This window comes from Heteronotia binoei, chromosome 2 (assembly GCF_032191835.1).
Source record: "Heteronotia binoei isolate CCM8104 ecotype False Entrance Well chromosome 2, APGP_CSIRO_Hbin_v1, whole genome shotgun sequence".
NCBI classification, from domain to species: domain Eukaryota; kingdom Metazoa; phylum Chordata; class Lepidosauria; order Squamata; family Gekkonidae; genus Heteronotia; species Heteronotia binoei.
In genome coordinates this window covers 81283657-81297630 of record NC_083224.1, presented here as the reverse complement: position 1 = coordinate 81297630, position 13974 = coordinate 81283657, and the positions used below count along the sequence as shown (strand labels likewise).

The 13974-nt window shown below is 42.1% G+C and overlaps 1 protein-coding gene across 1 annotated transcript; it reads right to left on the bottom strand.

The window, feature by feature from the left end:
* On the bottom strand, window positions 1-7301 carry LOC132566419 (pepsin B-like). The gene is made up of 9 exons (XM_060231431.1): window positions 7201-7301; window positions 4950-5103; window positions 4715-4832; window positions 4147-4265; window positions 3014-3210; window positions 2053-2175; window positions 1805-1949; window positions 865-963; window positions 1-254 (listed from the first exon to the last, which is right to left on the bottom strand). The coding sequence occupies exons 1-9, from the start codon at window positions 7254-7256 to the stop codon at window positions 102-104; spliced, it is 1164 nt and encodes a 387-aa protein (XP_060087414.1). The 5' UTR covers window positions 7257-7301; the 3' UTR covers window positions 1-101.
* Window positions 7302-13974: the final 6673 nt, after the last annotated feature.

Genomic DNA, 13974 nt, shown 5'->3' with positions numbered 1-13974 from the left:
AAAAAAATGCTTCCTTTTTAAAAGATTAATTTTGAATGATTCTATCAAAGCCCAAAAGAACAGCAGCATTGGGTGTTGGCAAAAAATAGGTTTTGTTCCATCTAGGCTGATGGTGCAAAGCCCACTCTATTATTGGCCATGTCATAGACAGAATAATACTCCTTCAGGAAGACATCACCCAGGATCCATAGAGGCTGCCCTGTTGGGGAAGGCAAATATGTAGCCTCAATTTGAATGGAGCAATAGCCATTGTTCTGTGAAAGAAAAGAAAACAGCTTAAGTTGCAGTTCTCCTGGAGGAAAACACAAAACTTTTTGTAAGAAGTCTGGGATCAGGTTCTGATTAAATCATGACAGAAATGCAACTGTTTATCTGCAGTTCCCCTAACACCATAGCCTGTGACTATAGCTGCCCAGGATCTCTCTGAAAGGATATACTGGTTGCAGTTAAACCTGTATTAGCATGCATGTGACAACAACCCCCTTTGGTGCTCATCTTCAGCCTGTGCAGGTCCAGAAACCAGGGTACTGCAAATAGGAACAACAGAGGGTGCCAGTCCGTTGAAAAGAATCTCCACATTGAGAAGTGATAATATTGTGGGATTCTTCTTTGCTTCACCATTCCTGACCATGTGATTATTAATACTAAAATACTAGGTTGTGTTACTAATAAAGGCTGGAACAGAAGTGTCTAGAAGACTTATGTACTTGCAGATCTAGACGAATAATTCAGATTCCAAAAAGATTCATGATCCAGGACTGGGTTACCTAAAGTAAAGGTGCTATAATCTAGATTTGGATCCTCAAAGAACCTGGCATAAAGCATGCATTGGGAAAATAATATTAACCAGTACTGTATACGTACGTTGGCTACATAGGCAGATGGAGGTAGTGGGAACTGGGATCCATTAATGACAAAGGTGATGGTGGGCATGCTCTGTACATTGTTGCAGTTGACAACATACTAGTGAGAAAAGAAATATACAAATGAGGTTAGCTCCATGAGTGGGCTAGAGGAGAAGTTAACCAGATCATGTCTTCACCAGCAAACAGAGTGATGAAACATTTTCAGTTCATTTCAGTGCAGTTCTGAAATCAGGAGCCTTATTATTTTTCCCAGTGCCATGTCCTGTCCATAGATATTGGAACATTAGAACTTCTGTTAGAGCAGAACAGCAGTGTTTCCAAAAGAAGTCAGTCAGATGATTATTGGCGGGGGGGGGGGGGACACAGTATGATGATGATGCCTATATTCAGTTGATGAAAACAGCCTTTATCTTTGGTGTAACTTCACTCAGCTAAGCTTGCAGATGGGATTTTCTCCCTCATCTGAACTGCAAAAACAGTAGCTTATATTCAGACCATATTTTTTCCCCTCAGAGGAGCTGGGAATCCTAATCAGGGCTCTTTTTTGTAGAAAAAGCCCAACAGGAACTCATTTGCTTATTAGGTCACACCCTCAGATGGTATCATTGTTTTGCATAGGGTGTTCTTGTGGGAAGAGCCCAGCAGGAACTCATTTGCATATTAGATCACACCTCTCACACAACTCCATCCAGAACTGCTTTCCTGTGTGTTCCTGCGCAAAAAAAAGCCCTGGTACTAATATTCATTTCTTATTATAGAACCCTCACAACACACTCAGCAGCGTTCCTACGAATCCCTTGACAGCAGCATTGGAGGGAGGGGGTTCACTAGCAGAGGGAAAGCTTGCTTCCTTTGGCTGAGCTCTGCTTGTACTGCTTTGGATCCAAACTATTTAGAGGTGCCCTCAGCAATCCTCCAGGATTTCTTCTGCCACCTACCTCCCCATTGTATTGTTGAGCTCCTACAGCCTGCAGGAAATTCCCCATGTACTGCTTTGGGACAGCAAGCAGAAAAGTACCAGTGTCCACAATTGCCTGGCAGCCCTGGCTACACCACCCAGTAGCCTGGTTTCCAATGGCAAACCTATAGGAACAAGAGCAAAGAATGTCTGTCACCAAGCAACAAGAGACAAACACTCAAAAGCACAGACCAGTATAGATAAGTTGGGAATTTTTAATACACTTACTCCTCAATACCAATCTGCCAGTAAACCTCGCGGGTAACAGGTGCCCAGGAAATTTGCCCAGAGAACAGTTTAGTGTCAACACCTCCCAAGATTAGTTCCCCTCCATACTGAACAGTGGGTTGGCTGGGGAGACAATGTCAAAAACAGGCAAGGTTATTTATTCAGCTTTTTATTAATTGAAGTCTCATTCACAGTTGAAGGACATTCTTAAAACTTAAGTAAAACATTCTAAAAACTACAATTCCAAAGCAATAAAGTGAAGAAGTAGATTGACATGGCCATATTGGTACACAGGAATAACTACTTCAAGGCCCAAAGAAAGAAAATGACCAATGCTCCCAGCTCAATCTGCTCCAACTTATTATTAATGACCTTCAGCTCATCCTTTTCTCTCATTGATCTTAATGGCAAGCCTTGACTCATTTACAGACAGCCCTCTGACCTAAACAAGTTATTCAGCTGTTCAAACGAAGGTTTTCTTACTCATTAGAAATATTAAGACCATTGTTTTATTAGAAATTACCTGCTGTTGTGAATATTACAGGTGGGCAGCCATGTTGGTCTGAAGCAATAGAACAAAGTTGGCGTCCAGTAGCACTAAGACCAACCAAGTTTTATTGACATGTAGGGAGTGAGTTTTTCCAATCCACATCTGGAATATTATTCTAAATTATATTTGTAATTGTAAAGATGGAACCAGAGAGAACACATGAAGCTGCCTTATCGGGCCCTTTGTCATTGAGGGTGGTTATTGTCTGTTCAGATAATATTCTCCAGGGTTGCAGGCAGAGCTCCTTCCCATCATCTGCCACATGATCCTTTTAGCTGGAGATACTGGGGAGTGAACCTGGGACCTTCTGCATGCCTAGAAGGTGCTCTACCACCGAGTTACCCACAGAGTAATAATTTACATGATTTGGAATATACCCAAGGGCAAAAAATATGGGTTGCTGGATCTTACCGGGAGAAGTAGAAGCTGAAGATTGATTCAGACAGCTGCCCTTGTCTCAGCATCTGCTGCATGATAGTGTAGCCCCCCATAGACATGGCAGGGTAAGCCATCCCCAAAATCCCATCAAAACTAGCATAGTAAAATGGACTGGTGGGCTCACTTTCACTCAGGCCAAATTCCTGGTTCTGGACTATGATATTCTGGACCTAGGAAAAGAAGAACATGGATTTCACCTGCAGTTTGAAGCCTGATAATGAAACATCAGTAACATCACATGACTTGAGAAACAACATTGAATGAAACACTGGGTGCATTCACACGACAACTGGTTGCAAGTGGATTTTGCTGCTCTTATACAGTAAAAATTGGGTTGCAAAGCACATTATTTAGTGTGTGTGAATGCATCAACTGTGACCCAGCTGAGTGGACTGAAAACATATGGCATGTCTGAGCTTACAGAATAGCTATGGAACTTCAGCTCCCCCAAGTTTAGGGGCCACTCTTCTTAACTATCAGGCATGTAAGGGGCTTGATTGAAGTCATTGTATAGATTTTCCTCTCACCTACTGTGAGCTACTTGTGTACAGCCGTAACTGAGATTTGTAAGTGTGACAGATTCCTAAAGAGAGTGTGCTGGAAAAACTGGTTCTGAGCAGCATGTCTCAGGTTTAAATTATACCTGCTTATTTTTCTGTTTTTTACAAAAGCCAAAACCAGCTTTGGGGGCTATGCATAATTTTGAAGAGGAGCAGATGAGAAAAGGCTTTTAAATAATTTCCCCTTTTATTGCTGTTCTTTTTAAAAAAATCACCTTCAATAAGCTGCTTTTTCACTCCTGTTTTGGAACTCCTTTTCTTACACCTGTGTGTGTGTGTGGGGGGGGGGAATACACCAGTCTCTAGGTAATGCATCTAGGTTATTATTCTCTAGGCAATACATAGTCTCACATCACAAATTTGTGTTCTACGTCCTAGAATTTCTACTTTTGTCTCAAGTGAGTTCAAACTGCAATGCTGGACTGTATACAGGGGCCTTCGTGTCCCAAAACATTCATGATACACTTAACTTGATCACAAGTTTGAAGATGTCCAGAATGCAACACATTTAAAGATGAGTGACTGTGTGGTACAAAGATCACTTACTTGTACTGTGTCGTAGCCTAGCATAACTGTCAAGCTACCACTCCCATATGACAAAGTGTAGGTCTGTCCATTGTTGGAATATGTAGAGGACTGACTAGGGTTGAACCTGTGGTGGTTACCTGGAATAAAATAGAAAAAAAGTACCACAGATTGGTCTCCATATGGCAATGAAAGACAGTGTGCAGTATATATCCCTCTACTGCAATGTTCAGTTAACAGCAGGTCTGATTTTGCTATAGTCCAAACTTCTCACTCCAAAGTTTTTGTTGGTGAGGCACACCAACACTTGATCACTCTGAACTGGTAGAAGGATAGAAGAAGGGAGAGATGGTGGTGCACATACACAAAACTCAGCAAGTTTCCTTTTCAATTGTGTTTAGATCAGGAGGTTGCCATTGTTGGACCACAAGAGTACCTTCAGAGTTTCAACACGAGTTGAAGCACTTTATTATTACATTCTTGTTTATATTTTTATAATGCTGAGACTTTTCTAAACAAAATCAATTAATCTGATCCCTAAAGCAAAACAAAACAAAACAGAGAAATCTCAGCAGAGAGGAGTACTTACCACAAGCCTGAGTATTACAGTATACTGATGGAACCCAGAGATTAGAAGAGCCAGTGTCCATGAGAACCAGGAAGCTCTGTGGAGGGGTTCCAATACTGATCTCTCCAAAGTAGAATGACTGGCAAATTAAAGATTTGGTAAGATTAACGATTTCACATGAACACATGAAAGTTCTTTAAAGCTAATCAGACCATTAGTCTACCTATTTCAGCATTTTTAATGTTTTAATACTCACATTCAAATAGTTGGTTATTGGTTCATAAGCAACATTATATTCATTGAGGTGGTACTTTGCTGCCGGATCAACATGGTAGTTCTTCAGAAATTCTTCTAGCACACCTTCCTCTTTCATCTTCTCCCGAATGGATTTCCCTTTTTTCAGAATGATTCTGCAAAAATTGAGGAGAGCTCAGGGTATCATCAGCGTCCTTGTTGCCTTTTCCATCTGTTGCCTATGTCTGTCTTGTTGTCTGTCTTTTCTGTTAATTACCCAGCACTGTCAATAACCCAGCACATCACTTTTTGTTTGAGTCAAGAACATGTCTAGCCAAGTAACAAATATAAAAAGCTTGAATATATGGGTTAGTCAATAAATGTGTATTGCAGTGATATTGCATGATATAATAACTATATAATAAAAGAAAACTTCATTCAAATCAGCTCTGCAGTTCAGCTTCCTGTTCTGAACAAACGGATAAATGGAGATCAACATTTTTAGAATAAATGGCTGTTTTTGTTTTTAAAGTGTGTATATATTTAATCTTGTGTGAGTGTCTGTCAGTACTCCTGTTCATTATGTTTGGGGTTTTGATGTACTTTTACCGTTTTGCTTAGTGTTGCAACCATGTGATCAGTGCTTTTTTTTTTGTAGAAAAGGCCCAGAAGGAGCTCATTTGCATATTAGGCCAGATTCTTTCATTCCGTGGAATACTGTATTTGTGAACCCTGTTCTGAAGCCTGTCTATACTAAATGCTCTCTGGAGAATTAGAGATATCAGATTTGCATGATAGTTTGTCTGAGGAAGTTGCTGCATAAATGTAAAATAAAAAGCAGAAATTTTCATTCTTGAAATTTTAGATTAATAATTTAATTTTTAGAATAATTTTAGCTCTCAAAAATTATTTAGTTCAACAAAAATTCACTGGGGAAAAACCCAGCATTTTCTGGATCCAAGCCAGCCACAATTAGGGTATAGGACACACATAAATTTCCTTCTGGCATAACCTGGGCATCTTCTCATTCTCTGTGAACTACATTCTTAATAATGTCATATTGAATATTGCAATATGCCTAACATTGATCATGATAGAAATTAATTTCAGATGTATTGCCACTGACACCTTTCTTAGCAAGAGCATTAATAATCTAAAAATTTATTTTGAACCATTTAAATAGTTGATAATTTTCAGTATCCAGCCCAGGTCCATTTTTAAAAAAACTAGAGAAGAAGCACAATATGCAAAGTGAAAACATTCTCTCTGTTCGCTCTCTCTACCCCATTCATAATTTTATAAACAGGAAATTTTATTTTATATCATTTCCTCACTTAGTTGTCTCTTTTGTAAGCAAAAAAGTCCCAGATTCTTTAGCCTTTCCTCATAAGAAACCCCTTAATCATGCTGATTGCCATCTTCTGTACTTTTTCCAGCTCTGTAAAATTCTTTTTGAGATATGGTAATCAGAACTGCACACAATATTCCAAACAAGGCCACCCCATAGATCTATACAGGGTATTATACTTTTGGCTGTTCTGTTTTCAATTCCTTTCCTAATAATCTCAGCACAAAGTTTACCTTCTTCACTACTACAGCACACTGGATTGACAGTTTTACTGAGCTAGTTACTACAACCCCAAGGTTGCTTATCCTTTCAGTCCCAGCAGGTTCAAACCCTATTTGATATTAAGGGGGGGGGGAGGTTCCAAGGCACCTTAGTTTACACTTACAATTTGCCCAGTTGTTGCCCACTCAGTCTGTGGAGATCCTTAGAGCTCTTCATGGTCAGCCTTAGTTTTCACCATCTTGAATAATTTTGTATCATCTACAAACCTGGCCACTCCATTGCTTACCCCCATTTCCAGATCATTTATGAGCAAATTAAATTGCACTAGCCCCAATATTGACCCTCATGGGATGGGACCCACAAAATCAATTTTGTGGCCATCCATTTTTCATTTATAAAGAAGCCTAAATCATGACCTACATTTAATTTCTCTTTGCAAACCATATGTACATTTTCCCAGAAATTACTGGAGCACAGTTCTGTTTTGTTCGAGTAAAACCATGTCATCACCATAAAACAGAGAGAGCCACCACTATAAATTGGGAGCAAATTGTCCCCCATTTATTAAAGGACTACATAGTATAGAGGTACTAAGAACTACTATAACATTGTTTTACCATAAAATATTGGCTGACAAAGTGCATCCTAAGTTATCTACCAGAGGTACTTCCACCTCATTCACAACTATAATGTCAATAGTCACCTCTCCAGTCCCTCTGACAGGTGTAGAGAAACCAACACTAGGATGAGCCACTTCATGGTGGTTGGTGTCAGCACAAATGTGATCTTCAAGAGAATCCACAAATCCAGCCCACAGTTATGCCTGCCGTTCTTGCTTTTATAATGAGGACAACTGTTATCTGCTGCCATATCTGTTTGCTTTTAATCTCCGTATCATTATGTACACCCAATATCTACACTTCTGTTTTCTTATAGATCATAGAAAGTCAATTTCTTTTGTTAGAAAACATTTTAAATGTAATCTCTGCCCTTGATTTTTTAAAGGGAGAAATACAGATTAGCTTGGGAACAGAACTTTGGTAATAGCAAAGAAAACCAGTGGTAAATGTCAATGATCCAAACCAGTAAGGTTTGCTAGAAAACCTATTTCTTTTCCAAAAATAAATGAAAAATAACTTGCTATGTTGAGTTTTTATGTCAAGCTGGATAGCCTCTGCTCTGATTCCACTAAGTGCTACATAAAATCATGAGCATCTCAGATTGCTCTTTGCCCCCCAAGTCGGAATTTTTCATTTTTTTCATTTCATTTTATTCAATTTATATCCCTCCCTCCCCACCGAGGCAGCTCAGGGCGATTCACAACATAAAATTCTAACAATAAGATTAATTAATATTAAAATACATTAAATAGTTTACAGCAGTTAAAACAAGAAAATGATCGACCAATGTGCTATCCTACAACCTTCCTTTGCGGTTTTTCAGGTACCGGCCAGTTATATGCCAACCGGAAGAGGACTGTCTTACAGGCCCTGCGGAACTGCCCAAGGTCCTGCCGGGCCCTCACCTCTTCCGGTAGCTGGTTCCACCAGCAAGGGGCTGTAATCGAAAAGGCCCTGTCCCTGGTTGACTTCAGACGGGCCTTCTTCGGCCCGGGGATTGTTGGTAGATTTTGAGAACCAGATCTAAGCACTCTCTGGGGAACATGTGGGGAGAGACGGTCCCTAAGGTAGGCAGGTCCTAGGCCATATAGGGCTTTAAAGGTAATAACCAGCACCTTGTACTGAACCCGGTATATTATTGGCAGCCAGTGCAGTCCCCAGAGCCCCAGCTGAATGTGCTCCCACCTGGGGAGCCCTAATAACAGCTGGGCAACAGCATTCTGCACTAGCTGCAACTTCCGGGTTCGGCACAGGGGCAGCCCCATGTAGAGGAATAAAGAGACGGACACCAAGCATTGGTATAAATACTGGGCCACTTTATTAATCATTATAGCAAATGGCAAGGGCACCCAAACTGTGGCCTGGTCAGGGCTAGGGGTCTCACAGACCGCTCCCCTGCCATTCGCAGGTGAGAGACCCAGTCCCCCAGCCAGAGCTGGGTGCCACAGCTCCTGCCAGGCTGACCCAGCAGGGAGGCACACCCCAGACACACGTCTCAATGGAAGGCCCCCTCTAGTCAAGCCTTCAGGATGGTCTGCATTCTCCCCACCCCAGGTCACCAAACCCCAAGGTTGATGCCAGACCCCTAATTCCCCAAAAGGGGAATGCTTCATGGTCCTCCCCTAGCCGCATAGTACCCTAAGCTCCTAAAAACTTGCCAACTAAAGTGACCACCTATTAAACAGCACCTTCCCATAGCCAAATCCACAATCCACTGCTCCGCTATGTAGGGTAGGAGAAAAACACACCCCAGCAACTGCCAATCAGCTGGGGAGTAAAAAATTCCTACCCGGTCCCCCAAAATGAGGCAACCAGCAAACGCTCACATAGCAAACAGGGCAGGCGGGAGGGCCGATCAGATCCAGGACTGAAAGGGAGCGGAGGTCTGGCCATTACGATGGACAGGCCCCACCCCCTAAAAAGCATGCCCCAATGGGCCACCACCATCTCTTCCCTCCAGGGCAGCAAACCTCTCCAAGCAGCCTAGCAGCGTTGCTGCAGGTTGCAGGAGTCCAATTGCCCCGCAAATTGGAATAAAGAGATGAACACCAAGCATTGGTATAAATACTGGGCCACTTTATTAATCATTATAGCAAACAGAAAGGGCACCCAAACTGCAGCCTGGTTAGGGCTAGGGGGTCTCACAGATGGCTCCCCTGCCATTCACAGGCGAGAGACCCAGCCCCCCAGCTGGAGCTGTGTGCCACAGCTCTCGACAGGCTGACCCAGCAGGGAGGCACATCCCAGAGGGTCCAACCACCAGACGCACGTCTCAATGGAAGGCCCCCTCTAGTCGAGCCTCCAGGACAGTCTGCATTCTCCCCACCACGGGTCACCAAACCCCAAGGTTGATCATGCCAGACCCCTAATTCCCCAAAAGGGGGGGATGCTTTATGGTCCTCCCCTAGCCACATAGTACCCTAAACCCCTAAAAACCTGCCACTACTAAGGCCAAGTCTCTACTTAGGGCTTAGCACCCACCGGGAGATCCAAGGCCACCTGCAACCCTTGCCGAATATCTCTCAGGAAAAGCATATTACCCTTTTCTGAGAGATGTACTCCATCCCCTCTGTAAAGGTCAGGAAATTCCATAGAAATGTCCGGATGAGGTAAATAGTGGCCCAATCCCCTTTCCAATGCCTTCCTGATTTCCTTATTAGCCTTGTAGCGTGCCCTCTCAATAGCTTCAGGGTCCCACGCACTGCGCCAAACCAGGAAAAGGAAAAGGAGAGAAAAAATGTCTACGTATTCCCTCTTTAAAAATTTTTCCCTAGTTGCAGGGATCAGATGGTCCCCCAAAGGCAAGGCTACATCCCTGAAGGGCAATGCAGTAAAAGGGACCATCCCATAAGGTGAAGGGGCGCCCCAGTTACCTATAAAGGAGCCTGCCATACCTTGCTGCCCCGCACCCAGCCAAGCCCCACAAGGGCCACATTGTCCATTTCGCCAGGCCCAATTTGAGAATGAGCCTGACCCAGAAGGGGCGGCCACCCCAGCATTCATAGCAGGAATGCCCTGGCCAGCAGACAAGGCAGGACCCCAAGTTCCCCATGGCCAAGTTTGCCCCACATAAGACTGCCAGTTTTCCCCGGCCTTACCAACAACTCCAGTGGGAACCAGTGCCGATCCTTCCCCTCCTTGTTGTGTGGGGCGGCAGCCATATTTGGTTCCCTTTCTTCTCCAAGGAAGGGTGGCCATTTTAGAAGGATTTTGAGGGGAGGCCATTTTGTGGGTCTGCCCTGGTCTGCGTCAGTTTCTCAGAGGAGCAGGGAGCAGATGGGAGCAGCATTTTTGAGGGGCAGCATTGGGGGATGCCTTCGTAGGGTGTAGGAATGTCACACCACTCAGGGTTGAGGTTCATCGCACCAGTCTGTCTCTGTGTCTCTCTGACAGTGGTCGTCGTTTATTTTATACATTCTTCTATACACAATCATTTAGATATTTCTTTCGATGAATCAGGGGTAGAATGATTTCATTCTTGAAGACGCACGTAGGGAAGATTCCTTTGGATGAGAGATATTTTTTTGATCACAACAGAAGCTGAGGAATTTGCGCTGACCTGAAAGATAAAAGCACCCTCTGTTACTGGGAACAAGCATCGAGTTGTGTGTTGGCCCCCTTTTTGTTTAACCTCTTTCTTAATGATCTTGTTTCCTTTTTGTCAGATACTGACCATCATAGTCCAAAACTTGGTGCCAGACATGTTCCCTTACTGTTATATGCGGACGATACAGTCTTACTATCTTGTTCCAGAATTGGATTAAAGCGTTTGCTTGTTTGCTGTATCACCTTACTTAACAACAATAAGCTCCTATTGAACTATGACAAATCTAAAAGTGTTGTTTTTTCCAAATCTTGGAAACCAACTAAATGGTCAATAGGCGGCAAAAAGATAGAACAAGTAAAATACTATGAATACTTAGGAATTCATTTTCAATATAACACACTTTGGACTAATCTTTGTAACTGTATAATTAAGTCAGTCAATGTTAGTGTTGCAGCTATCCAGCACTTCTTTTACAGCAAAGGCAATCAGTTTATCCCAGCCGCGCTAAAAATCTTTAAGGCTAAAGTGATACCGCAGCTTTTATATGGGGTCTCAGTGTGGATCACAGCCTTGGATAATAACATTGAAGGTGTCCAATCAAAATTCCTATGGAAAATTCTGAGATTCCCAAAGTGCGTACCATATGCAGTTTTGTGTTTAGAAACGGACGAATCATGTGGAAACACAAGCATGGCTAATGTCACTTAAATACTGGCTTCGGCTACATTTCCACTCTGACTCAGAGAGCCTTTATATCAACTGCTCTCAGAATCTAATTTGTCAAATTGGCTAGTATTTATTGAGAGGAAAATAAAATCTATGGGCATTGATTTAGATTCACTTCTTATGCTATCCTTAAAAGAAGCTTTTTTGAACTTAAGCTCAGAATTCTAGATATTGAAATGCAAACGTTATATAGCCTGGCCAACAAGTCCTGCTCCCTGCTGAATTTCGAACTTTCTCTTTCAGTAGGGAAATTAGCATAGTATTTCTCCTCTTTGCAAGCTCCACAGCAACGGCGTGCATTCTCGTTAACGAGATGTAATGCATTACCATCTGCTATCCTATTTGGTAGATTTAACAGGATTGAGTACTCTAATAGACACTGTCTTTGTAATTCCAAGTGTATTGAAACTATTTCCCATGTACTACTGAACTGTCCTCTTTATGATGATATTCGTTGTATATACTTGAAAGATATCTTAGCAGATATGTTGGGCTGTGCTGATTCAGGCAAAGTCCACAAACTTTTAAATGACACTTGTGCTGAGGCAACTTTAATGGTGGTTAGATTTCTCCAACAGGCCATGGAAATACGACAGAGAATGGTTCTGGAATGACCACATTTTATCTTTTAATTATTTAATTTGGCTAAACTCGACTCATATATTTTACTTATTTTATGTATTTTAGCTCCCTATGTACTTTATAATCTAGGATTTTATATTATTTATATTGCTATTTTACTGCTAAATCTGTTTTATGCCAATAAAGGCTTGCTATTTGCTATTTGCTTTGCACAATCATTTACTAGGAGCATGCAGAGCAAAGAGACTGATGTTTACCTTAGCTTGTTACCCCAAATGTGCATTCCAGGAATGAGGTGAAAGGGCAGAATATTCCAAGGCCCTCAGCACTCTTGCATAGGGCAAAGTACATAAAGGCTTAAGGCTGCCTTCTAAGTCTATAGATGAAGCCGGATCAAGGTTGGTGTGCCAGACCGTTGATCCTTCCTTCATCCCATTCTTTTCTGTTTTTTTTTTTTTTAAAAACTGCCTTCTGAGTCTATAGATGAAGTCGGATCGAGGTTGGTGTGCCAGACCGTTGACCCTTCCTTCATCTTCTGTTTTTAAGGGGTATCAAAAACATTCTAACCCCTCACCATCACTCTCTGGAATCGATTGTATTAAAGGGGTGTGTTGTTCCAATTGCTTTACTAATACATATGCATGATTGGCTTGCAAGGTATATTCTTCTCTTGACGGTTTACATATTCTTAAACTAAATCTTGGGGGAAAGCCGACAGGAGATGAAATGTCTCTGGTTCGGGAGGACTCGTCTCAAAGAGATGAAGGGTTAGCTGCTATTTTTCTACCGGGTAACGGACCAGAGTTGTCCACTGTGAAGGTGACAAACAATATGGGCTGTCTGCCAGAGTCTCGAGGTGGCAGGAGGAAGGTGGCGGGCCTAGCTCGCCTGGGAAATTATAGATGTTTGTATGCAAATGCTAGAAGTGTTCGAAGTAAAATTGGTGAATTGGAATGTTTAGTGTTGGGAGAAAACATAGACATTGTGGGAATTTCAGAAACTTGGTGGAATGAGGAGAATCAGTGGGACACGGTGATTTCTGGATATAAGCTATATCGGAAGGATAGGGAGGGAAGGGTTGGAGGTGGGGTGGCTCTGTATGTCAGAGAGGATATATGGTCCAGTAAGACTGAGGTCAGAGAATTAGATTCACTTTTAGAAATGCTTTGGGTTGAAATAGAGGGCCCAAAAGGAAATTTAACTATGGGAGTTTGTTATCGCCCACCAAATCAAAAGAGAGAGGACGGTTATACTATGATGGAAGGTTTAAAGATAGCAGCTAAACATAAAAACTGTGTCGTAATAGGTGATTTTAACTACCCACAGATTGATTGGGTCAATATGTGTTCTGGTTGAGAGAAAGAGATTGAGTTTCTTGATGCTCTCAATGACTGTGCTATGGAGCAGATGGTCTCAGAACCTACCAGGGGTGGGGCGATCCTGGATTTGGTCCTAAGTAATTCCCAAGACTTGGTGAGAGATGTAAAAGTGATTGCACCACGTGGGAGCAGTGACCATAATGTTATTGATTTCACCGTTTGTATAAATAGGGAGTTGTCCAAAAAGACCACCACAACCACGTTTAACTTTAAAAGGGGTAAATACACTGAGATGAGGAGGCGTGTGAGGAGGAAACTGAAAGGAAAGGTACATACGGTCAAAACCCTTGGGGAAGCTTGGAGACTATTTAAAACTATAATCCTAGAAGCTCAGATAAAATACATACCACAAGTTAGGAAAGGCACAAACAGGCATAAGAAAAGGCCTGCGTGGTTAACAAACAAAGTAATGGAAGCTGTAAAAGGTAAGAAGGACTCCTTTAAGCGGTGGAAAACCAGTCCAAGTGAGATTAGTAAAAGGGAACACAGGCTGTGGCAAATCAAATGCAAGACTGTGATCAGGCAGGCAAAAAGGGACTATGAGGAGCATATTGCAAAAACATAAAGACCAACAATAAAACTTTCTTCAAATATATTAGAAGTAGGAAACCAGCCAGGGAGGC